This window comes from Tachyglossus aculeatus, chromosome 15, assembly GCF_015852505.1.
Source record: "Tachyglossus aculeatus isolate mTacAcu1 chromosome 15, mTacAcu1.pri, whole genome shotgun sequence".
Classification (NCBI taxonomy): domain Eukaryota; kingdom Metazoa; phylum Chordata; class Mammalia; order Monotremata; family Tachyglossidae; genus Tachyglossus; species Tachyglossus aculeatus.
Genome location: NC_052080.1, coordinates 27649445 through 27675701, shown reverse-complemented (window position 1 = coordinate 27675701; position 26257 = coordinate 27649445). Strand labels below are relative to the sequence as shown.

The window sequence follows — 26257 nt, the reverse complement described above, 5'->3', positions numbered from 1 at the left end:
GTCTGAGCTGCCACAAGAGATTCCACATCAATCAGCCCGGCCCTCAGGGCCCCCATAGGTGAACTCAGCCCAATTCAAATCCTAAAGCGAAGCAGGGGTGGGGCGGGGGGACTGGATGGATGAAAGTCCCAGCACCGCTACCACCCCAACACTCGGAAAGCCCCTTTGCTGGTTGTTCTCCTGGACATCGTCCCTCGTCAGTCAATCATCCGTCAATCCATCAATATCAATTGAGCACTTTCTTTGTACAGAGCATTGTACTAAGGACTTGGGAGAGTACAATACAACAGAGTTGGTAGACACGATCCTAGCCCTCAAGGAACTTAGCATCTGGGCTTTGAGCCTCTCCTTAGACTGTGAGCCTCATGAGGGACAGCCACCGGGCCCAACCTGATGATCTAGTACCCGCCCCAAGACTTAGTACAGTGTATGGCACAAAGTAAGTCCTTAGTCGATGGAATTTATTGAGCTCTTACTGTGTGCAGAGAACTGTACTAGCAAGTATTGTAATAAAAAAATCTAGTGGAGGAAACAGATATCAAAATGAACTACCTGTAGGGGAAGTGGCAGAGGATAAGCGTATGTACATAAGTGCCGTGGGGCTGGGGTGAGTATCAAAATGTCCCCTCGGTTGTGAATGAACCATCCAGCATCCCTGACTCTCCCCTAGGGACCCAGCACTGACAGTCATCCACAGATCTGACCAAACCTGTCTAGACCTGCTGTTGTTTCTGGCTCCACAGCTCCCTGTGGCAACAGATTCCCTGGACTGACACACGCATACCCACGGGGAAGGAAACGCTTCTTCCTGTAGTTTGTTCTGAACCTGTGGCGAGGTAGTCCCAATGGGGACCCCTTCCCTGGTGCCTTGGGGTTTGGAGAACCGCCACCACGTGTCTGTCCCGTCCACACCCTCAACTGCATCCGCAATTCCACCCTTCAAAGCCTTTGTTGCTCCAGCCGTTGCAGGAAGCTGCCCCTCCTGCCCGTGTCTCCCTGGTTTTTCCCAACTACATAAATCAAGTGTTCCACGCTTCCTCCGGCCTCTTCCACAAGAGGAGAGGCGGTACCCCCAAAACAGTCTGGGACGGAAGCGTCCGGGCCGCCCTCAAGGCCCTGGGACTCGAAGACAGAAGTGAATGCCAACCAAGACAAAGGCCCCACTTCTGCATCCTGCACGGCTCACAAGAGCTAGGGAGCAGTAGGAAGGGGTCAGCCCAGGAGGTGGCCCCGGGGCACCGAGCGGTGCTCAGAGAGGGCCAGCCTGGGCAGAAAGGAACAGAGCTGACAGTTGAGAGGAGACATCCCAAAAGGCACTGAAGTGAGAGAGGAAAGGAAGGCAGAAGGGTTGGGGGGAAAAGAGAATGGCTGCCGAGAGCTGGGGGCCGCCAGACCTCTCACGCATCCTGATGGCCGATGCACAACCAGGAAGAGGGGACCCAGGTACCCACCGAAGGAGACGGCTGGGGCGACAAGGACCGGTATCTAACAGAACCACTAGCCGAAAGCACGGGGGCAGGGTTGGGGTCTCCAATGAAGCATAAAACCAGAACCATGACAAGTTGCAGAGAATTCTGTGCTGCGACAACGGTGAAAACGGACACCATGTCGGCCTCCAAATGCCACCAGGACTCCCTCGTGGCAAAGGGTAGTCATCGTGCTGCAGGCCCAGGGCCACCAGCTCTACCCCTCACAGTCTCTCTTCCCTCCCTCACCTGAGGGACCAGGAAGGGAACTGTAGCAGAACCGATGGGCTGTCGTGCTCAGCCAGGAGCGAGCCATCGGGTGGGAGCGAACCAACGGCCGGCCGTGCTCCGTGGGAGTTTCCCAGAAGCAGCACGGAAAGAGGTGCCCTTTGCCCTCCAGGGACCGGGCTTGGTCTCCCAAAACCCAGCTGACAGAGGCTGCTACCCCAAGCAGCCATGGCACTTCGGATCTCACCCTCCTCCTTCAGGGGGCCACGCACCACGGCAGGGGAGGGAAGGGGAGCAGCTAGTCGCCTTGGTCGAACCCGGCACCCAAACAGTCAACTTTACTGAACTGAACTGTTTAGTCCTTGGCTTCAGGCCAGCAGTAGTAAAATGGTATTTACTGAGCATCTACTGAGAGCAGTGACTTGGACTAAGCACTTGCCATCCAGTGTTGCCGACCTGTACTTCCCAAGTGCTTAGTACAGTGCTCTGCACACAGTAAGCGCTCAATAAATACGATTGAATGAAAGTGAGATGGCAACAGACTGCAAAAGGAAACCTGAAATGGGAAGAGAGATTGGAAATTTCTCAAGCAAACCGAAGTGCGTGGTTGGGATTTCGGTTGGCCTGAGGAGGATGGTCCTTGAATGGATGGACCCCAGCCAGGCACTCCACCCACTCTTCCCTTGCCTACATGAGTTCCAAACACCCAGCTGTGGCAGGAGAAGAGAGAACACAAGTTTCTGCCCCCACTTTTCCTTCTCTACAGTTCTCCTTCCTGGTCCCCCCTCTAGACTACAAGCTCTCTGTGAGTGGATCATATGCCTGTTTATTCTTGTAATGTACTTTCCCAAGCACTTAGTACAGTGTTCTGCACACACTCAGCACTCAATAAATTTGATTGAATTGAATGAATGAATTCTCCATTTGAGGATGTTAATCATCGGCCTCTTAACACTCCACCGTTTAGCACGTAGTAAGTGCTTACCAAACAGCATCGTCACTATTAATTGAGAGCTGACTGCGTAGTAAGGAGCACTGTACTAAGAACTTGGGGAGGGCACAATAAATGAAAAAGGCAGGGCCTTTGCCCACAAGGCGTTTATAATCTAGTGGGGGAGACAGATGGACAGACACAAATTGTTCCCAGCAGAAGGAGCACGAAGAAGTACAAGGACAGGACTGATGGCAGAGGGAGGGTGGAAAGTGAAACAGACGAAGGGACAAGGAAGTTAATATGTAGCGTGGGCACCATGACAGATGCTTCAAATTCCATATTGACATAGATAACCCAAGGACTGAGTCTGGGGATAAGTGCACTGCAAAGAGAGGTTGTGGAATGGCGCACTTTGGGGGCTGTGGGAACTGACCAGGGAAGGCTACCTGGGGGAAGAGAGGTTTCCAGAGACAGAGAAAGGCTGTTCCCTAGAGCGGGGGAACAGCACACGCTTCACAAATGACCGACACATTTAACACAGCAAAGGACAATCTTTCCGTCACAGTGCAGAGTTCAGAGGTGGCCACACAGAGACCATCACTCTCCTCATCTTCAGAGCCCTACTAAAATTACATCTTCTCCAGGAAGCCTTCCCTGACTAACCTCTCCCACTTCCTCACTCCACTCTGTTGCATCACCCATGTGCTCGAGTACATACCCCCTCGGCACATAGGTGCACTCCCCAACCCAATCCAGAACTGGGTGAGGGGAGGGACCCTTATGTTCACATCTTTAAACTTAGTCCCTTCCCCTGTCATTTATTTTAATGTCTGTTTCCCCTCCTAGATTGTCATCTCCTTGAAGACAGAGATAATAATAATAATAATAATAATATTTGTTAAGCACTTACTACATGCCAAGCACTGTTCTAAGTGCTAGGGGAGAAACAAGGTAATCAGGTTGTCCCACGTGGGGCTCACGGTCTTAATCCCCATTTTACAGATGAGAGAACTGAGGCACAGAGAAGTTAAGTGACTTGCCCAAAATCACACGGCTGACAAGTGGTGGAGCCGGGACTAGAAACCACCACCTCTGACTCTGAAGCCTAGGCTCTTTCCACTGAGCCATGCTGCATCTCTAGAGTAGATCACATCTACTCTATTGTATTCTTCTAAGAGCTAAGTACAATGCTCCACGCACGGTAAGCGCTCAATAAATATGACCGACTGATTGATTGGGTGTTCCCACTCATGACCAGGATCTCAGGGTCAGATGATCTGACGGTGCTTCCTGCAGAGGGGTACTGTGGCAGTTGATCAGGCTGGCTCCCCAAAAAGCTCTCTGCTCTCTGCCATTCCCGGCCTCCTGGGCCAGGCACAGGCCATAACTTTAGCCAAACCTTACCTGCACTGCTGGACTCCAGAAGTTAAGTCAGTCCACTGAGGTTGATGGGCTTCTCCCTCCAGCTGGGGGCTTAGAGACGCCACCGGACCGGCCAGCTGAACCCTGCCCTTGCCTTCGCCCCTTACGGTCCCCCTCCGCACATCCCTGCGGTTGGTGTGTGTTGTGTGGGGCGAGGGGTGGACAGAGATGGGGCCGGGGGGAGGGACGATGAGAGGAGGAGAGAACTGGGGAGGGTTGGGAGGTAGGGAAATCTGATGCACAAGTTCTAGGGGCCTGGGCCCCTGCACGATCAGGATCTCCACACACCCAAGGGAGACCCCTGCGTGGCCCAGCGTCCATCCAGACCCATTTGGAGCCAGGGCACCCCTTCCACACATATCCTCCAAGAGGAAAGTGGGCAGGGACAACACGGCTTCCTGGGGGAGTAGGGGAGAAGGACCGCTGAGGCGACGGGGATCGGGGGGACCAGGGAGCACCATGTCCGGAGCAGCCGCTGGTCGGAAAACTAATACCGCAGTGTAACTTCCTGGACTGCCCGGTGACAGCTCCCCTAAAACTTTACCCTCAGTCATCCTATAGACCCCGACAGGAAGAGATGAGGAGAGATAAGTTGAAACGAGGTGAGATGAGAGAGACAGGGATCAATGGTAGAGACAAAGACAGACCAGATGAGATAGGAGGGAAGGAGAGAGGCAGTGAAGTAGACCCGAAATTCCTCTCAGTCCAACAGGGCAGATACCCGGGCTGCCCGATGTGGGCACAGGGAGGGGATGGGGTAGGCGGTGGAGAGGGGAAGCCTGAGGACCAGCCCCAGCACCCACGTTCTGGGAAAATGGGGTGGGGAGATGAGGAGCCTGAGGGCTGTGAGGGTTGCACTGTTCCAGCTCTAGGAACTGCCCAGGAGGAGCAGAAGTGGGGCGGGGTCTGTTGAGGAGGGGATGGGGGTGGGGGTGGGAGTGAGATGGGAGTGGAGTCCGTGGGGGGTGGGGAGGAAGCTGGGAGCAGGATCCTGGGAGGAGGAAGAGGGATGAGATGGGAGCAGGGGTCTGTGAGGGTCAGAGGGTGGTTTTGAGAATGGTGAGCTGTATCCTGGCAGAAGGGGTGAAGACGGGAGCAGCATTAATTTGGGGCTCTCTCTCCCTGTAAACTCGGCAAAGGGAGTGAGCCTGTTTCCTACATCATTATGCAATCCTAAGCCGTGGCATAAGGGTGTGCCATGTAGTAAGGGTATGCAGTGATGCCATACCATAGGCATGCACGGAGGAATCTCCAAGTTGTCCACTGACACTTAGCTCTTGCAGGTCACCACTACTGGGCAGACACAGGCAAACTCCCAGACCTCAAAAGCTGGGCCCAGGGCCCAAAGATGGCCAGTGAGGTCAGCACAGGACAGGCAACACCCAGAGAAACAGCTCACCTCCAACTCCATGCAGAGAGACTCAAAGCTATGTCACAGCCCGCTCCAGGAGAGGCAAGCACTGCAGCTGCTCTTTTAAACACTGGCCCAGAGATTGGCCGGCAGGGAATAAAATAAGAGACCCAGCTTTGGTCCTCTAGAGCAGCCTGTCTCGACCAAGCCCATTGACTGAGCCGAGTTTTGGGCCCTATGGCCCAGGATGGATAGAGAAGGGTCCCTGGGACGGCCCAGGGAGGTAGAGCCACTCCTGCCCACCAAGGGGCTACAAGGGTCAGGATTCTGCAGTCTGGGCAGGTGCAGATCCAGATGGGGCAATGATGGGATGGGGCAGGATCCAGGTTTACCGAATCACAGAAGGGTGGGCAAAGCCCATGAGGAATTGCTGTCCCCAAGTCCCACAGCACTAGGTCGAGGGCACCCAATGTGGTTTACAATGGCAGGTTGAAAACAAACACAAGGACACTGTTCCGTCCCCAGCAGGAGGTAGCACATGCGATCTGTTCCTGCAGGAGTTGTGCTTCTGGGAAGACAACAGGTGCAGAGGGACTCATCCCGGAACCATGCATGGGTCCATGCTGGGTCAGTGCGAGAGACGCAGGAACCGAGAGGGGAAGAGTCGGGGGTGCTGGGGCTGGATGGGCTGTGCTGGGTCACTGGAGGACAGCCAGGGGGGTTGAAAGTCCCTCCCTAACCATGAAGGTGGAAGTCCTGAAGGGCAACCAGCACACGGTTTCTCGGAGCATTCTGGTGCTCCTGTCAGAGACAGAGGCCTGGATCTGACAGCCCTGAATAATCAATTTCTGTTTTCCCCGGGTCATAGCTCTCCAACTCGCTCTTAAGCACCTCTTTAACAACTTAATCACTGAAGCATGTACTTATCCCCTTTTCCTTCCCCCTCTTTGTATGCCCTACTCTGTCTCTGTCTCCTCGCCTAGATTGTAAATTCCTTGAGGTCAGAATGTGACCTCTGCCCTCAATTCTCTTGTGCTCTCCCCCAGCATTCTGCCCCAGGGGATGTTCAGTACACACTATTGGTGTTTTTGGGGAGGGGGGGCTGGGAGGAGCTGGAGCCCCAGGGCTGGGCAGGAAGCTAGGGAATGAATGACATCTCCCTGCATTCCACCCCCTGAATATCACCCCCCACCCCAGGGATCAAGGACAAATCCAGGATGGGGTGGGGTGGGGGAAGTGGCACATTCTAAAGGACTTGCTAGGAAGGGAGGGAAGAAGGGAGGAAGGGGTCTGTTCTGCTGCTCCAGAATCTGAACCCAGCTCCACTCAGGCACCAACATCATCCAACAAAGTTTGCTCTCGGAAACGTTGAAATTAACCCTATCCTGAACGGGAAGCCTCTCCCAGTCCCCTTGCTCAGTATCAGCTCCTAAACCTTTTCATCCATGGAAAAGACCGCCAGATACAACCCCCAATCCCACCAGCTATGGCCCCCATCACTCCATCCAGATATGACTCTCAACGGATACGATTCTCAACTCTCACTGAATATGACCCCGACTCTCACCGGACACGACCCCCGACTTCCACCAGATACCCCCCACCTCCCCCATGCCCACTGGACAAAAGGCTCCTCTCCTGCCAATCACAGGCCCCAACTCCCGCCAGATGCTCCCCACCTCCTCCATGCCCGCCGGACACAAGGCCCCTCTCCTGCCGGACACGACTCTCGACTCCCGCCGGATACCTCCCACATCCCCCACGCCTGCCGGTTACAATCCCCGAGTTGTGCTGTTTCTGAAAGCAGGTTCCAGCCCTGGAGGATTTGGCTCTGTCGCTGCTCCATTTGCTCTGGCGGGGGAAGTTGTGGGAAGGGAGGCAGGTGCCCTTGGCCTGACCATTCGAGGCAAGTTTTAACCCAGTTAGGGGAACTGGGTCAGCCCTACCAGCCCAGATCCCACAGCCTGGGCAGCGGCTCTCCCTACCAGGGGAGGGTGGGTAGCGGCCGGTTTCAGCTCTGAGCTGGACTTACCCTGACCTAGCAGACGGACGGGCTTCTAGCCGTCGTCTTCCTCCCTCCTCGCTGCCTCCCACCCCAGCTGGGATTGCTGGGCCGGCAGGCTGCTCGGGAGGGTAATCCGAGTGAATCCCCTGCCTCCAACGAGCTGAGCTGGGCCAGATTCCTCAGAAGGAGACCATCGTCCACCTCGTCGGGTGTCTGTTCAGTATTAAGGCAGCCCTTTGCTGCTCTTTCTTCCCTTCCCCTAACGCTTCACCCTGTTCCTGGTCCCATTGTTGAAGCAGCCCCTTCCTGCTCTTTCTCCACTGCCCTGAACGTTTCGCCCTGCTTCAGGTCCCAGAGGACTCAGGATGTGGGCAGCCAGCTGGCCGGCGAGTGTGGACCCAGCTGCAGCCATTTTGTTGGGCTTGTTACTCCTCCTGACCCCCTTCCTACCGAATTTCAGTCCCATGGTCCCACTGCAAACTAGCTTTGCCTGGTCCAGCTGCCCCAACCACCCTCCCGCCCCCCGAGTCCTGTTCTAAATTCACTGTCTAGGCTGGCTCAGAGCCAGCGCCACATCGGGCTGATGAATTCAGAATGGAGGCAGAAAGAGATAGGAACAGAGACACAGAGAGAAATTGAGATTGAGGCAGAAAGAGAGACCAAGACTGAAGCATGGAAAGACCAAGATACAGAGAGACAAAGGGACAAGGAGATAGAGGGAAACAGAGATGGAGAATCACAGAGACAGAAGAAATAATAGTAATAGCAATAATAATAATGGCATCTGTTAAGTGCTTACTAGGTGCCAAGTACTATACTAAGCAGTGGGGTAGGTACAGTATATACAGGTCAGACACACCCCTGTCCCACATGGGGCTCACAGTCTAAGTAGGAGGGAGAATAGTATTTAGTCCCCATTTTAGAAATGAGGAAACTGAGGCACAGAGAAGTTAAATTTTAGTTTCAGACTGTGTTTTAGTCTTAGAGTGTGAGCCCAATGTTTTAGACTGTGAACCCAATGTTGGGTAGGGATTGTCTCTATATGTTGCCAATTTGTACTTCCCAAGCGCTTAGTACAGTGCTCTGCACATAGTAAGCGCTCAATAAATATGATTGATTGATTGATTGATTAAATGACTGGCTCAAGGCCACTCGATCAACAAGTAGCAGCTAGAATTAGAACCCAGGTCCTCTGATTCCCAGGATTGTTCAGGCAGACAGGCAAACGGAACAGGGATGATCAGACAGACAGGCGGAGAGAATTAGGACTGGTCAGGACAGGACCGATAGGACAGACTGGTGGACGGGACCGGACTGGTGAGACAGGCAGATAGAATAGGACTGGTCAGATGGAACAGTAAACAAAGCTGGAGGTGGTCAGACAAACAAATGGTTAGGACAGGTCTAGGCAAGCAGGCAGTTCAGGACTGGACAGACAGGATGGGAGAGGTCGGATAGATAGGCTGTGGGCTGACTGACCCTCAGGGCTCACCTGGCAACAGCTCCCCTCCTTACTTGCCTTCCCTTCCTCCAGGCCTGCCTCCTCCAGCAGCCACGCATGGGGGTGGTCACAGGTCACAGGACCGATTACAGGAGTTAATGAGTGTCCCAACTCCTACCCTGATGGGTCTGACCAGACCCCCAGAGGGTAGGATGGGGCAGAGGCCGGGAACACATCAGCTCTGCACTGACCCGCTTTGTCCAGGCCCCAGGTCAGCATGCCCAGGGCTGGTGCAAACCCCAAGATTTTCTCAGGGAGAAAGGAGGAAACGGGAAGCAGGTGCTAAGGAGAGGGTGTCTCAGGCCTGGGTGAGTGGTGGTAATAGTAGTAACAGTAATAATAGTAGCAGCAGCAGTAGCAGCGGCGTTACTGAGCACCCACTTGGTGCAGTGCACTCTACTAGGCACTTGGGAATTACAGAATAACAACGTGGCACATTTCCTGCCCACAAAGAATAACAGAGGAGACAAACATACAAATATTTACAATTAGCGAGGTCAAAAATTAACAAAGCAAACAGATCCACAAGCACAAAAAAGGTAAAGGAGTTCGTAATGAATGCTAGACTTGGCTGCAAAACCATATGGCTCAGGGTGCCGAGAAAGGAACCAGGGAAGGATTGCTGGGGGAAGTAGGATTTTAGGCAGGCTCTGAATGTGGGAACAGGTGGGATCTGTCACATCTGGGAGAAAGGGTGAAGTTCTGATCTGGGGGAACAAAATGAGTGAGAGGATGGGGCAGGATGATTCGAGTGGAACAAAGAGAGCAAGTTAGGGAATAGCAGATAAAGGGAATGGAGATAGGTGAGATGGGACCAGATGGTGGAGAGCCTTGAATCCGACTGTCAGGAGTTTGCGGTCGATGCGAAGAGACATGAGGAGCCGGCGGAGGGTTTGAAGGAGAGGGGAGATACGTGGGACGAGCGACGCTTCATGAAGATGATCTGCGTGGCAGCGGCATGGATTCCAGATTTGGAGGGAGAAAGGTCAAAGGCCGGGAGGTCAGCGAGGAGGCTTCTACAATAATCTAGCCAGAGATGGTAGCAAGGTCGAGTCACGGAGAGGGTGATGGCTTTAGGGTGGAGAGGAAGGGGCAGATCCTGTCCAGGTCGTGCAGGAAAAACCGGCAAAATTGGGCAGTGGACTGGATGGCCTCAAAAATGCAGATGAGGTGGTGCCGTTCAGGGTCCGACCAGCCACCCTACGCCCGGTGGAACAGTCAGTCACACTCTCGGACTCATGACCGCCAGCCACCCCCGGCTCCGACCCGGCTCGGGGAGACCATTTCCAGGTGGGTGGAGCCCAGCGGAACATCTTGGTCTGCGGACCCAGGCCGGGGCGGTCACCAGCTCGGCCGTCGGCTGGCCCGGATTGGGCACAGGCCTCCGTCGTCCTCCGAAGGCCTCTAAGATGACAAGGTATCTGCCTGCCCTGCGAGGAATGCCCGAGAGCTTTCCCTGACCAATCTGGGGCTCCCCAACCAGGGTCGCCAGTGCCGTAGACAAGGTTTCCTCTCAAATCCTTTTCTCCATCATTCCCTGCCTGGACTCCAGCCCTGTTCCCCTGAGATAAGGTCACCTCCGTGGACCACCTGGGGGGCAAAAGGAAGTCACAACCCCAGAAGAGCAGACTGGACTGCGTGGCTTTTGTCTTCTGGAGGACAACAGGCCAGCGGTGGGCTGTACTGATCGGTAGGCTGTGGGAATCCGACCCACAGAGTCTCCATGACAAGCAGTATAGAGAGGTCTTGACCCCACATCTGGTGGGGGTACTACTGGCCCAAAGCCCTTCCTAGAGGACGGTCATCCCTGGTTTGGTTCCTGGCCAAAGTGACTGATTTGGGAGGGGCTGCCTTCAATCTTTCCTGACCGGTATGTGAGTGAGTAGCTACGCAGGTGAGCGGGTACACGGGAGAGCAGGTACACGGGCTTGTGCGGGCGAGCGGGGGTACAGTCAAGAGGGTATGAGCTCAAGCGGGTGCTAGCGTATCAGAGGTTGTAAAGTCCGCAGTTCCTCCACAGATTCTCCTTTTGTTTTTCAGGCTCCCGATAGGCCCTGGCCCTCCAGGCCAACAGGCAGGATCCTAATGGAACGGGCAGGGGTGGGTTCCACCCAGGAAGGGGGAGTCACCCGTTAGCGAAGTCCCTAGGTTCCATCTTACCTCCATCCTCACCCTCTTTTCACTTTCCTCGGCAGAAGAGACCCCAGAATGCTCGGCCTTCGGAGTTACTGCTCTCCAGTGGCCCTGCTACAAGGGAGCAAGGGTGGAAAGAGCCATTTTCTGAGCGGGCCCAACAATGCCCCATTCCCCTTCCATCCCACCCCCTACACGATCCCGCTCCCTCAATCATCTCACCAGCTCACAGCCCCACTCCCCTGCAGTCTGCCTGTCCCATCACAGTCCGGCTCCCCCTCTGCCCCACCATCCCATCCTCCCAACCCCCTGCGCCGTCCTGCTCTCCCAATCGTCTCATCATCTCACGGTCCCGCTCCCCTGCTGTCTCACTGTCCCATCGCTGGCCTGCTCTCCCTCCGTTCCGCCATCCCACCCTCCGATTGTCTCACCATTTCATCGCCCGGCCATGCTGCTCCCTCCGTCCCACCTACTCACCACCCCGCTCCTGCTGCTGACCCGCTCCCGCTCCGTCCCACCGCCCCCACCCCCACTACCTCGCTCCAAGGCCTAGGCAGGGGAGGCAGCTGCTGGCTCAGTGCAGTGCTGGAGGCCCCAGCTCCAGCTGGCAAGAGTCCCAGCCCCAGCAAGGCAATGCCTCATTCCTAAGCCAGTAATTTGTAAAAGGGGACACCCAATCAGGAGCTCCCCCTCATGGTGCTAATTAGTTTACGGTGTAATTAAGGCCGCCAGGACAAGCCGTGGTAATGAAGACTGGCTGTGGTTTTGAATCCTCGTCCCTGGCTGTCGGACAGGATCGCCATTTTAAGGTTCACATTACGCTATCTGGGCAATGAGCATGAGAGAGTGGAGCTTGGTGAGCCTGTGACTGCTCCGCTTCAGGGTTGGGGGCTGGGGGCCAGGGAACGGGAGGGAGGGAGGGAAACCAGGGTGGGACCTGATATGAGCAGAGAATAGTCTGGACCAGAGGAGGAGGAGGAGAGGAGGGATAGGGCAGACACTGATGACCTGCCAGGGCCCAGGCCAGGAATCAGACCAGAACCGGTTCCCTGTGACTGTCCTGATGCTATTACGGCTCAGACCCAAAGTCCATCCAGTCCACACACTGCCTCCACCTCTGCCTGACTTCTCCATTAGAGTCTACATCTCTGAAGGCAGGGCACTTGAGTCATGCTTCTGCCTTCACTGGACATTCAATCCTATCATTGATCAACTGAAAGAAACATCAAAACGGTTGGGGGAATCAGATTCTGGGTGCTCAACTGGACACCCACCCTCATGGTTATGCGTGGACTTACCCAAGACCCGATTCTCCCCTCTCCAGCCCTGAATCTCCCTCAGTGATCAGGTCCATCCAACCCCTGACTCTCCCGTCTCCATCCATCACTCCTTCCAGTGACTCTGCACGGACCATGAGAAGACCCTTTCCTCTCTCCTCTCCACCCCTGACTCTCTCTACAGTGATCCAGCATGGACCATCCAACACCCCTGACTCTCCCCCTGTGTTCCAGCATGAAGCAGCCAATTTGCCAGACTCTCCCCTACTGACCCAACACAGACCATCCAACAGACTCAAGCTCTCCTCTCTCCAACCCTGAAACTCCCTACAATGACCATGCAACACACTGATACTCCCCTCTCCAAACCTAATTTTCCCCCAGTGTCCCAGCATGGACAACTCGTCCATGGGTCTGCCCACAAACCCTCTGGACCTGCTGATGTTTCCAACCACATGGCATATTTCCCACAATGGGGGAAGAAATTGTTTCCTTTGATTTGTTTTGCCCCTAGGAGTTTCAGTGGATGTTTCCTCGCCTGGGGGGGGCGGTGGGATTTGGGGAAACAGCAATTTCTTGTCCACTCTTACTGGTTCTTTAACTCCAGTCCTCTCCACCCACAGCCCCTGCACCCTTCTGGAGTGTAGAATCCTGACCCTTTACACAATCTCTCAGGCGAGAGCCGTTCTATCCCCCAGACATGACGGTGGCCCCTTCCTGGCCGTCCTGGGCCTCAGGATCTGTACTTGCACACGGGGTCCCAGGGTCTTGAGTCGTGGCTGGAGAGGTCTCATCCAGCTGGTCCTGCGCTGCTTCATGAGTCCGATTGGGTTAGGCGCTGGGAAGCTGGGGGTCAGAGACCAGGAAGACGGGCACATGCTATCTGGAGCTCTGGGGTCCTGCCACCGCCTTCACCATGTCGGGCATCCTTCCTCTTCTGGGCTCGACGTGGGGGACTCTCACTGCTGAGCTCTGAAGCGAGCAGAGCCTCGGCCCAGTGGAGCCGGCCCCCCGGTGAGGAGGATGGGGAGGAGGAGGACGAGGGCAAGATGAGGATCAGGGCCCTGGGGCAGGCCCGGTGGCCGTGGCCAGTAGGCTCAACTTGGGGACGGGCTTCTGCCGGAGTCCATCAGCCGGACCCCGGGCAGCCACTGCAGACTGGACTCCAAACGCATCTCACCACAACGGTCTGGGTTCACAGGTGCCACCTGCAGCCTCGGAAACTTTATTGGAGACACACACACAGACACACAACAGCAACGATACATAACAGGGAGGTACAGGCTACAGGTCGGGTGCGCTAGGTCCGCAGCTGTGATGGAATGTGGCCAGGCGGACCCCGGGGCGGCGAGGCCGGGTCTCTGGGGTTTCTCCCACAGATGGCCTGGGGGGCCCCAGAGAGGGTGGGGCTCACACCCACGGGCCACTCACACCGGTCTGCGGTGACCAAAGGGGTGGTAGAGAAGTGGAGTGACACTCGGTTCCCGCATGCCCATGGGACGTGACTCTCACAAGACGAGCACGACTGTTTCAACAGGAAGCGTCAACCGGAAGGTGGTGGGCGCTGGACCTGGGCTTCAGCGGGACGGCGGCCCCAACACGCGTGGGCTGGGGGAGTAGCTGCTTCGGGCTTCCATGGACCACACTGGCCCTCAGACTGTCCGTAGCCCGGGGAACGTGATTTTTGGTATATCTCCCAAGACCTGTGCATGTGCATGCACACGCGCACACACACACACACACACACACATGCGCGCGCGCACATCCACAGAATGTACAGTATATACACAGAGATACTCACGGAATGTACAGTATATACACAAGGACACACACGGAATGTACAGTATATACACATGGAAACACGTATGTGGGGCAGGTGGGCAGCCCATGGACACATCAAATGCGACAGCTCTGGGGCCAGGGACCGGGTAAGGAATATCAGAGGGGGACAAAGAGATAAGGAAGTAGAGGGGATTGGGCACCTTGCCTGGCCAACTCTGTCAACAACCAGGGTTTTTGGACCTTCCCTCCCCACAGGAAAGGGGCAGTGACCACCTCCACCTCCGCCGGCCGCTCCACCAGGCACTCTGTGTGGCCCCAGGAGGGATCGGGACCAGACGAGCTCCCCGCTCCACCGCTGGCCTGGATGGCCCAAGACCAGACAAGCTCCCCGCTCTACCCCCAGCCCAGATGGCCAAGACCAGATGAGCTCCCCGCTCCTCTTCCGGCCCGGATGGTCCAAGGCCAGACCAACTCCCTGCTCCACCCCCGGCCTGGACAGTCCAAGGCCAGTTGAGCTTCCCGCTCCACCCTGGCCGGGGTTGCTCTCCACACCATCGACGCAGCAGATGAATTTAGTAAAAAATGGTTTCCACCATACCCTTGGTGTGTCCTCTCCCCAGGGTGACGAAGCCGGACGAGATGAAGCTGTGGAGGTCTGGGCCCCCGCCACGGTGGCTGTCCTTGCTGTAGAGCCCTGTACACACACACACACACACCACACACACACACACACACACACACACACACACACACGCACAAATGGGACACAAGGCTTCCGGTTACATGGGCCTGGAAGCTCACGGCCCAGTCCGCCCTTCGCCCACTCCAGAGATATATGGAGTCGGCAGAGATCCCACCCAGAGTAAACACCCTTGCAGGCTGAGCTCCCACTCTGCGCAGAGCCCTGTGCTGGGTGCCCAGGAACGTGGCAGGACAGGCCGCTGGAAGCAGCTCCTGCCCTCCAGGGGCCATACCACCTAGTGGGGTGACAAATGCAGGTAGTGACTTACTTCTAATCAGTGACATGGACCCTTACCCCCTCTCTACCCCCATCCCGAAACAACCAAGGCCCCAAAATCCCCCCGGCGTGAGGAACTTCAACCCCTGCCCCAACCTCAGACAAATTCTCTGTGGCGGTGGGCCAAGAGGAGGAACACTTGGACACTCAAAGCCACAGGGTGCTCCTGGTCGGTGGGCAGCCCCCAATCATCCGTTCCCCACCACCAACACCATTCTGGCAGACAGGGGTGGATGTGGGAGAGGAACGCATGAGATTTGGCTAGGTGAGCATGTGAGGAATGAGGGGTGCCCATTGAGGGGAGGGTGGAAGAAGAGAACTGAAAGAAAGTCTTGAAGTCAACACTAAGGAGGTTCAGTTTGATGCGGGGCTGTGGACAATGGGCACTCATTAGCAGTTTTTAGGGGTGGAGAGGCGTGTGTTCAGAGACGCTCCGAGAAGATGATCTGGGTGGCAGCAGAGCGAAAAAAAGACGCAAGTGGGGACAGGGTGGAGGCAGAGAGACCAGCGAGGAAAGGAATGCAAAGATTGGGCTAGGACAATGCAATGATCGGTTGAAGGAAGGGTGGGTAGGATTTGAGCACTCGATTGAATGTGAGAGCTGGAAGACGGCGAGGCAGCCAGGATGATGCCAAGGTTGCAGCCTTCTGGGACATCACCAGAGAGGGGAAAGGTAGGAGGAGGAAGACAAAAAAGAGGAGAAAGAGGAAGGGGAGGAGGTTAGAAGTGAGGATGAAAAGTTTGGTTTTTGTCATCTTGAGGGTGAAAGGCCAGTGGAACATCCAGGAGAGAATGTCCCAGAGGCAAGAGGAAATGCAGAAGGTAGGTCAGATGAGTAGTCGGGGCTGGAGGGGTAGATTTGGGAGTTGCCGGTGAAGAGGTGGCGTCTGCTGCCACAAGAGGCCTTCGGGAGAGCGAGTGCAGAGCAAGAAACTCCAAAGATGCAGAACAGAATCCAGAGGGATGCCACCAGTGAGGGCCTAGAGAGACGCTGAAGGAAAAGCCACCAAAGAAGGAGTGGTCAGAGAGGTAGGAGGGAAAGCAGGTGAAGACTTTGTCAACAAAATCAAGGTCTGATGGAATTACATGGAGAGAAATGGTCAACAGTGAAGGCAGTTGAGGGGCCAAGGAGGGTTAAAGTGGATTAGTGACCATGAAACTTGGAAGGGAGAAGATTGCCGGTGACCTCAGAGAGCACGGTCTCCCTGGAGTGGAGGCGCTCAACAAAGGAAGTTGCAAGGGAGGAAGCCGGGGCAGCAGTTGGACCCGACTGCTCCTGGAGCTCAGACGTGAGCGGGAAAAGGGAGGTGGAACACTAGCTGGAGGGACCAGGGGGTCCAGAACGGCCCGTTTTTAGCCTGGGAGAGATGTGAGTATTTTTGGAAGCAGTGGGGAAGGAACTTCCCAAGAGGAACAGGTTGTTCGTAGCAGGAATGAAAGGGAGGGGAGTGTGAGCAAGTGTGAGTAAGAAACAATCAATCAGTGGTATCTATGAAGCTCTTACCGCATGCAGAGCTCTGTACTAAGCACTCAGGAGAGCGCAATACAATATAGTTGGTAGACAGGATCCCTGCCCTCAAAGGGCTTACAGTCTGAAGGGGAAGTGAGGAGTGAGAGAGGATGGGGTCAGAAGCCCACCTGCCCTCTGCCTAGGTCATCTTCCCAAAATGCCTTCCAAGCTACCTCTCTGCTCCTCAAACCCCATGGTGGGTATATGGCCTGGTACCCTTGGGGGAAAAGGGAAGCACAGAGCACTGGCACCTGCCATTCTGATTGGGGATTGTGGTACAAGCCTTCTCATCTCCCAGCCACTACCACCATCCTGCAGGGTACCAGCCCACTCCCACTCTCTCCCTGTCAGCTTCGGGGCAGGACCTGGGCCAGGCCCACCCGATCACTGCAGTATTCAAGCCGCAGCCCTAAGGCTGGGTCCCGGCTCCATCCCTTGCCACCTCTTCTGGCTGCTCCCTGACCACAGCAATCCTCTGACCCTCTGTCCCTACCTGTTTGGTGACGGGTAGGGATGGGGGAGTGTGACACGCATGCGCTTCAAGAACACCTTCCAGCTGGGAGTACAGCGAGCCCCAGAGGGCCCGGCCTCCGGCAAAGCGTTTCTGTTCAGGCGGCCATCCTCTCTTGCTCTCTTGCTTCCTTCCAGTGCGGCCTCTGCACCGCGTCCCTCAGAAAAGGCTTATTGGAGCTGAACTAAAGCAATGCCTCTCTCTTCCTCCCGACGCACCGCCACAGGGGCATCCCACTGGGAGGGGGAGCAGGGAGGTTGTTAGAGAACAGTTGGGCGGGAGCCGGGGAGCCAGGGAAGGGGCTGGGGGCTGGGAGAATAACTGTTTCCACAGAGCTCCGAAATTAGAAGTAGATGGAGAAAAGAGGCAACCAAGCAGAGCTATGTGTTAGCAAATTCTCCTTAATCCGCCTTGAAAAAGCCAAATGGAAATTCCTCCAGAGAAGTTCTGACAGTCGGGGCCAGGGACAGTGGGGAGAGGGAAAGCAGGGGTGAAACCCACGGGAACCCACACTCATCAGTATGGTGTAGCAGAGACGAGCCTCCTGCCTTCCGACTAAGCTCCTTTCCAACTGCGAAGCCCGATACTCCTGCTGCCCGAGCGGTCATTCCCACTGGACAGGCAGGAAAGGGTCAGGATGGATTCCCAGTTTCCCCCAGGCCAAAGTCGGCACTCTCCCACCAGTTCTCCAGTGGCCGTCGGCACTTCCGCCTCCTCCTCTCCATCATCAACCGGAGGCCCACCTGAAGGGTTACAAAGCTGTGGGGCTGCCCAGCCCAACCTTCCTTACGACTGAGAGGCAGTCCGGCTTATCAAGCGCTTCTGTCAACATCACTCCTGGTCACACTCAACCTCCAAGGGCAAGATGGGGGTCACAGACCACAAAGTCCTAGAATGAAACCAGTGCCCCAGCACTGAAGTCAGGCTTCACAGCTTTGCTGGGAAGCCAAGGGGAGGACCAGGAGCGAGAGCAGGAGACCCAAATGGCTGCTGCAACTGGAGAACCAGAAGGCGAGAGGGCTGATAAAACACTTGAAGGACACGGGAAAGGCAAGCCTCAGACAGTGTCGCTTCCATCCCACCGAAAACTGTGAGACCATAGTACATTCAGGCTAACATGGTGCCCTACAACCCCAAAAGGAGCGGTTCTTGGTGAAAAGCAGCTTCAAAAGAACAGTCAGATAAACAAGCCAAGGTAAAACAGCACCAGGGGCTGCAAACACACCTTGAAACAAAATAAAGAAGAGGTTGTGGACTGTCTTTATATGTTGCCAACTTGTACTTCCCAAGCGCTTAGTACAGTGCTCTGCACAAAGTAAGCACTCAATAAATATGACTGATTGATTAACAATTTAACAATGGGGGAACAGGAACTGCTTTCCACCACATCACCTTTCTTTAAGAGGACCTCCTTTCTAGTCAAATCATCATCAAGGATGTATTAAAGAGCTACTGAGAGCGGGGCACCGTCCCAATCCCAGTCCACCGTCCTCAGCTGGGGCGCTGTACCGAGCAAGAGGCGCTGTACTGAGCACTGTGGACAAAACATCAGAAGCAAGGCACATATTTCCTACCCCCACGAAGCTTACACTTCAATGTGATAGACAGAAAAAAACTGAACAGGCAAATAAAAAAATAGACATATGTAAATAAGTGCTGAGGATAAGAGCAAAATATCCAAGGGTCTTGGATGGCCATTGGGTTGATAGGGTAAGGGTGCTGTGCATTATTTGAGGGAGAGGCGGGAGTGGAGACGGGATTTTAGGAGGCTTGGTAGATGGAGAGAGCTGCCGCCTGGCCTATTTGAGGAGGGCGTTCCTGGCCGGAGGAACAGCCGATGTGAAGGGCTGGAGGGAGGAGAGTCCAGAGCGAGGGACAGCTACAAGATGAGCTTGGGAGGAGCACTGGAGGGTTGGGAGCCACCGGGGAGGAGCATGGGGGAGCACGGGAAAGGAAGTGAGGAGACGGAGCACACTGACACTGAGGTGATTTAACTGAAGGCAGACACTTGGCTTCCAAGACGATCAACAGGTCAAGGACGGGGGCCAAGCCTTCTAATCCCAATCCAGTCCCCTGGCACCCAGTACAATACCCTGTACCCAGTAGGTGCTCAGTACAGTGCCCTGGTACCTTGTATAATGCTCTGCCCCCAGCAGATGCCAAATACAGTGCCCTTGCACCTTGAACAACACCCTGCACCCAGCAGACACCCAGTGTAGTGCCCCGGTGTTCAGTGCAGCTCTCAGTTCAGCACCCTGACACCCAGCAAGCATCCAATTGAGTGCCCTGGAGCCCAGCAGGTGCCCAGGAAATTCTGCCCACCCATCAGTCAGACTGTCAGGTGGGCAGACACGATGGCACCGGGCCTCTCCAAATCTCAGGGTGGGTAATGAGTCGGGCGCTGTTCCCGGGACCTCCCTTCCGGCCGCTGTCCAAGTTCCCTAATTGGCCGGAGTTTCTGTCTCTCTCCCTGACTTAAACTCCAGCTGCGTCTCCCCGGGCAGGACCGGCAGTTCCAACCGGATGCCAGGCCGGTGCCGAGCCAGATCTGCTGCTCCAATCTGTCTTGGGGGATGTCGCCAAGACCAGCGGCTAGGGACTAGTGGGGCCGAGGAGGAATGGAGGGAGGAAGGGAAGGGGAGGCCGGGGTGGGGGCGGAAGGAACACAGTCAGAATGATGGGGAGGGGTGGGCCGGAGTCTGAGCTGGGAAGGGGGCCAGAGCCAATTAGGTCCCAGCTCAGTTAGGCTGCTATTCACCCCCATCCCTGATTTCGCTCTTACTTTTCTCTCTGGCCCCCTCCCCAAGCCTTGTTCCCTCCATCCTACCCCTGCCCCTTCCCCATGGACAATTTGCAGAACTGAGCCCTGCCCTGGGACCCCAGACATTAGCACAGAACTGAACTGAGCTCTGGCCTGGGACCCCAGACATCAGCACAGATACTGAAGTGCTTGCTGCCTTGTGATCCCGGTTACTTGCTCATTCCAGACCTTCCACGGTGACCGAGGGGAAGTGGTAACTGATTGATTGCCTGATGGGTTCAGTGCACTGTACTGAGCTTGACCGCTGTGCCTTTGAAGAGAAACATACACTAGTCTCTTTGGGGGACAGAGAGCAACAGACAATCCCATAGCACACTGCCCCTCCACACAGCAGGAGCCCAGTACATTGTCCCACCAGTCACCCAGTATAGCACTCTGCCACAAAACCAGAACCCAGTACAGTGACCTACCCTAGCAGACATCCAGTACAGCTCCCCATCATACAGCAGGCTCCAGTAAAGTCAGTCACATAGCAGGCACCCAATACGGTGCCTCACACACAGCAGGCGCTCAGAACAGTGCTCCACGCATCCAATCTGGTCCTGTCATTCTGTCTGCATGTGAAGGCCTTCTGGCACTGCCCCATTTTCCTGGGGCCAAGAGGTTTCTCTGCCCCTCCCCATAAGAACCTTAGGCACCAAGGGCACTGCCCCCGAGAGACAAAGAGGGAGAGTCACTGGACATAAATCCAGATACATCCATTGTTGGGTAGGGACCGTCTCTATATGTTGCCAACTTGTACTTCCCAAGCGCTTAGTACAGTGCTCTGCACACAGTTAGGGCTCAAATACGATTGAAAGAATGAATGAATGAAAGGACCGTCTCTATATGTTGCCGATTTGTACTTCCCAAGTGCTTAGTACAGTGCTCTGCACACAGTAAGCGCTCAATAAATGCGATTGAATGACTGAATGAATTAATAGATATATTTCCCACCACCTCTCCCCTCCTTCCCACCCCGGCCGCTGGCTCCTGGGGTGAGAAGACCAACATGTCAGTGGATTCTTGGCCCTTTAAAGCAACCCGTAGCCATGGTCCAAGCCCCAGGGCTTGGTCACTGGACATGGAGCAATTAGGGGGTGCTGATTTACCAGGGTCAGAGGGAAGGAACCAAGGAAAATCCACAGCCCCTCCAGTAGTGGTGGCGGTAGCAGCGGCAGCATCAGGCACCGAGCACCCACTTGAGGTGGTGCTCTGTATTAGGCGTTTGGGAAGTACTGAATAACCAAGTGACAGTAGAGAGGAATGAGGAGTTCTGCTTTAGACACACTGAGCTCAAAGTGCTGAGAGGACACCGAAGGGGAGATGTCCTGGAGGCAAAAAGAGATGTGGGATTGCAGGTCAGAAAAGAGTTCAGGGCTGGAGAGGTAGATTTGAGAGTCATCCACAAAGAGGAGATAGGTGAAGCCATGTGGAAGAATGAGCTCGGGGTTGGGGGGGGCGGGGAGGGGAGAGAGAAAGAGAAGTAAAGCAAGAGGAGCAGGGAATCCAGAATAAAGCCTTGGGAGATGCCCACAGAGAGAGGAGAAGCCAGTAAATGAGACTGAATAGTGGTCAGAGAGGTAGGAGGAGAGCAGGATAGTGACTTTGTTTCAACCCAACCATGTCCTGACAGTGGGGAGTGGTCCACGGCGTCAAAAGCAGCTGAGAGAGGGAGGACGATCAGGATGGAGGTCACTGGGGACCTTGGAGAACACAGTCCCAGTGGCCGGAAGGGGTCGAACGCTAATCTGCAGGGGACAGGGAAGGCCGTTGATGGGAGAGAAAATTCCAACAGCAGGTGTGTATGACCCGTTCCCAGAGCAACAAGAGTAGGGAGATGGGGCTCGAGCTCCAGGGGAACCATGGGGGTTGAGAGGGGGGTTGGGTGGCACAGAAAGAGCCGAGGGAAGGGAGTCACTGCAGACGGAGAAGTTGAAGACGGCGGGGTGGAGGGAGGAGTGAAGGCTCAAGGGATGTTGGGGGTGAGAGGAGACAGGGCCAGAGGCACATAAAGACATCGTAGATTTCAAGAGCAGGCAGGAGATGGTCTCTTGGGAGACAGCAGAGAAGCAGCAAAAAGATGAGGAAGGAGGAGGAGCAGCGAGAGGGGATAATGGGAGATCTGAGGAAGTTCAAGTCTGAAGATGGATGAGGTAGTTGGTGAGATCTCCCAGGGGCTCCGGGAGAGAGTTAAAAGCTTGGAAGAGCTGCGGTTCAGAGCAGCGACTAAATCTAAATAAGAACAATTCCAAGCAATCCATCAATCATTCGTTCAATCGAACACGTTAATTGCACCCAGCAGGCCGCAGGGCCCCTCGTAAAGAAGAAGGAGAAGTGGTTTCACTGGGTAATGGCATTGGTCCCCACCTGGAAGGGAAGACCTAACCTGCTCAAACCCAGCTCTGGGGCCTGCGGTTCACCAGAAGACAACGAGACACCGTGGAAAGATGCCAATTTCATGTTTGTCATCAGACAGGCAGGCCTAGAAAGTTTTGCAGCCTAACAATGCCAAAGAATTTAAGACCAAGTTGCAGTTTAGGAATGCCAGCAGATCCCTTCTTGAGCCGATCGACAACTATCGGAACCAGAAGCCGAGGCTCCCGAGACGGCTACGGGAAGCGAACCGACTCGATAGAAACCAAGCCCAACAGAACTTGAGGCTACTTATTTCCACCCTCAACTGCTGGAGAACAACAGCAAACGATGGAGTGAGGGGGGGTGGGAGAGGACCACAAGTGGGTTGAAGTGGATCAGCTAATAAATGGGGAGTGAGAGGGGGGCTCGTCATCAGATTGCAAAAAACGAGGTAGGAGTCATCGCTTACAAAGATGTCCCGCTTTGGAACAATCTGTTACATTCTGCAATCTTTTTCGTAGCTAAAGGACTTCAGAAAATGAAAAACAGCAAGCACGACCAATTAAAACTGGCAGTGGCACACTCGAGCAGTTGTCAGTGGACTATTGCAGACTTCTGGAGACAGACATCAAGACAGAATCAAAATGAATGGAAATAAGAGAATAAGGTTAAGTGACACTAGTGAAGCAGATAGAAAATGGCCAGTCAGGGAACCAGAGTGACACAAATGTTCAGTGGGAAATGCTTAGATATTAATAGCAGTAATTATTGTTACTATTATTAATAATAACAACCTTAACCGTGGTATCTAGAGAGCTTGTTCTGTGCCAGACCCCATGCTAAGTGCTGAGGGAGGTAAAAGATAAGTGGTTCAGACAGAGGACTCACCATTTAAGAAGGAAAGAGCGCGGTACTGAATCCCTATTTCACCTATGAGGAAATTGAGGCACAGAGAAGTTAAGTTGGCCAAGATCACAGAGCAGGCAGGTGATGGAGGTGGGATTAAAATGGGGGGGGGGGGTGTCTCCTGACTCCCAGCCCAGGGCTTTTTCCATCAGTCGATCGTATTTATTGAGCGCTTACTCTGTGCAGAGCACTGTACTAAGCACTTTTGCTCTGCTAAACATTTTCCATCAGCCCCTGCTGCTTCTCAGATCATATGCTGGAGACACTATTTCTACCCCAGGTGAGCCCAATTTAGGGATAAGATGGAAAACCCAAGCACTTAGTACAGTGCTGTGCACACAGTCAGCGCTCAATAAATACGATTGAATGAATGAAACCATTCCAACGCAGTTCTTCTTACTTGGCATGGGAGCCCCTTGGAGGCCACCTGTACGCCCTTTCCCAGGGCTTAATACACAGTTGCTGCCAAATACTATTACTACTACTTCAGATTACATAGGTTGGCACCAAGACATGAGGGCTCCTTGGAAACGGACTAAAGTAAGAGAAGAGCAAGACGTGGTATAAATTGGCCACAAATGAATCGTGGTGTAGAAAAACAGTGAATTTGTTAAGGGAGGAAGTGTAGCAATTTAGGGATTATTAAGCGTGCTTTGTGCCTGGGCTAATAAAATGTGTGCAAGTCACCAGAGAAAGTCATAGAAGTAGTATTTATGAAGCACTGGCTGCGTGCAGAGTGCACAATTAAACAGTAGGAAAGGATAACCAAGTCCCTGGCCTTTGAGGTGGGGTACTCACAATCTACGACTCTAAGCGGTGGCGGTGAGGGGGAAGGTAAACATTCCAGAGAGAGAGCAGACGGCATTCAGAGGCCTGGAAAAGGGGGAACCTGGGTCCAAAACCGAGCCTGGAGGTCATTTCCATCAGGGACCGCCCCGGGACTTAGCGAGTTGGCGCTGGAAGGAGCCAAAGAGGTGGACAACTGGGGAACGGCTCGGAAAAGCCCGAGGACGAGTCTCCACGGTGAGGACGCAGGAGGCCCGGGACCCCTCCCTACCCCCACCTGAATTGAGCCACCCAAGGGGGCTGGGTCCCATTTCAGAGGTCTAATCTCTGGTAAAAGATCCAGGAGACCAGGCACCTTGGAAACTCATTGGGGCGTCACCAGGAGGCTGCTGAGAGGGTTCAGTAAACCTCTCCCTGGGGAACTGTATCCAAGGGCTTTGGGACAGGCCATTTCTGCCCCCAAAGGCTTGTCTCCAAAGAGAATTTAGCTGGGAGATGGAGACCATGCCAGGTGATCGCCCAAGAAAAACCGACCGGGACGCATGGCTGGAAGAATAGGTCAGGAGATCTGAACGGGCTCTGATTAAAACATACCAAGCAGGCTCGGTGCCGGATAAAAGGAATGCAAATTTAAGCGAACGAGACTTTGTGTTTTAGGGGGAAAATCTGGGCAGGGAACACAGTGATCACCCAGAACGGGGTCCAGGTGGCTCCAAGATAGCTGCTTCCAAAGACGAGGACGTGTTCTGGGAGGCGTCGGCGGGAGGGGCTGGGTGGGAAAGCGCATTCTGAGTCTGGACTAGGAAAGGAGCCGTTAAGGTTTTGGCGGAGAGACATGTGCAGTGACAGTGGGAGGAACCTCAGTGAGAAGAGCACGGCAGCTTGAGACGGCCGAACGGGGCAAACTGAAGGCCAGTGGTACCGGGACAGAAACCGTGACCTAGTGCAGGGGCTGAAGCCAGACAAAGCCAGGGGCCCGCGGGCCCAGCCAGTTGACAGAAGGCGGATAGACAGCCCGACAGGCGGATGGACAGGGGCTTGCCGGCCCGCCTTGGATGGCAAGGTCCTTTTGTAGCGAAGGTCATTCCCCACACAAACTGATTAAAACTATCCAGCAACCAAAGCTATTTTTTCCATCTCCGGTTATATAATAGGAAGTTGTGTTATGCTCCAGAGAGATCATTAATTATTGCAGACATTATCTGGAGCAGGGGTGGGCAAAGATTTGGGACGGAAAAACCCCCAGATGGTTCAACTACACCGTGGAGGGCTGCACGCGTGCAAAAGCTGGGGTTGGCAAAACCCACCGGGAAAATCGCTGGGGCACTGATTGGCCAAGCGCTCAGTACGGTGCTCTGCACACAATAAGTCCTCAACAGGGCCCAGGGATCGATCGGCTAAGGAACCCTCCCATCCAGACCCCAAGGAGTGGCAAGAGAAGCAGCTTGGCCTACTGGATAGAGCACAGGCCTGAGAATCAGAAGGACCTGGGTTCTAATCGTGGCGCTGCCACTTGTCCGCCATGTGGCCTTGGGCAAGTCACTTCTGAGCCTCAGTGACCTCATCTGTAAAATGGGGATTAAGAGTGTGAGCCCCTCGTGGGACTGAGAGTGTGTCTAACCCTATTTGCTACTATTTACCCCAGCGCTTAGTACAGTGCCTGGCACATAGCAAGCCCCCAACAAATACCACAATTATAATTATTATTACTTTTGTTATTACTACCAAACTGGGCAGTTTTTACATTTTCTGGAGAGTGGTGGCCGCAGTTCTGAGACGCCCAGTTTGCCAACCGGACATGGGACCCAGACCCAATTTCCCCACCCCTGGTCTAGGGCATCCGATGACAATCTGCAAATGTGGTGTTTTGATTAGATACTGGGCCCGTAAATTGATTGGAAAAACACTGAGATGGCAAATGAAATGTGGCAGATTTCCATAGCTGCTACGCAGCAAGATAACACATTGAACAAAGCGGAGGGATGAATCACAAATAGAACCCTGTTCCCAGCAGAGACTTGGTCATGAATGAAGCTGAATGAACGGGAGGCTTTTTGGAAGTAGCCAGACAGGGGCGTTGACCACCTGGAGCAGGCCGGGACCCCTTGAATATGAACAGATGTAAAAAAAGAGCGAGCGACGCCTCATGTCGGCAACAAGTTAAAAAAGAGAAAATGCAGCCATCTTGGAAATGGCAGTTATCAAGTGGATGGGCCCTCAGGGTTGGGTTTTTCAAGAACCAGTAGGGATCATTCAAAGGTGGTGCCGG

General features: G+C 54.5%; 1 protein-coding gene across 1 annotated transcript in view; it reads right to left on the bottom strand.

The window, feature by feature from the left end:
• SHISA6 (shisa family member 6) overlaps positions 1 to 26257 on the bottom strand; it is a 60507-nt gene that overhangs the window by 12885 nt on the left and 21365 nt on the right. The window contains exon 4 of the mRNA XM_038757159.1: positions 14698 to 14793. Coding sequence (XP_038613087.1) covers positions 14698 to 14793 — 96 coding nt within the window. The remainder of the gene's footprint in view (positions 1 to 14697; positions 14794 to 26257) is intronic.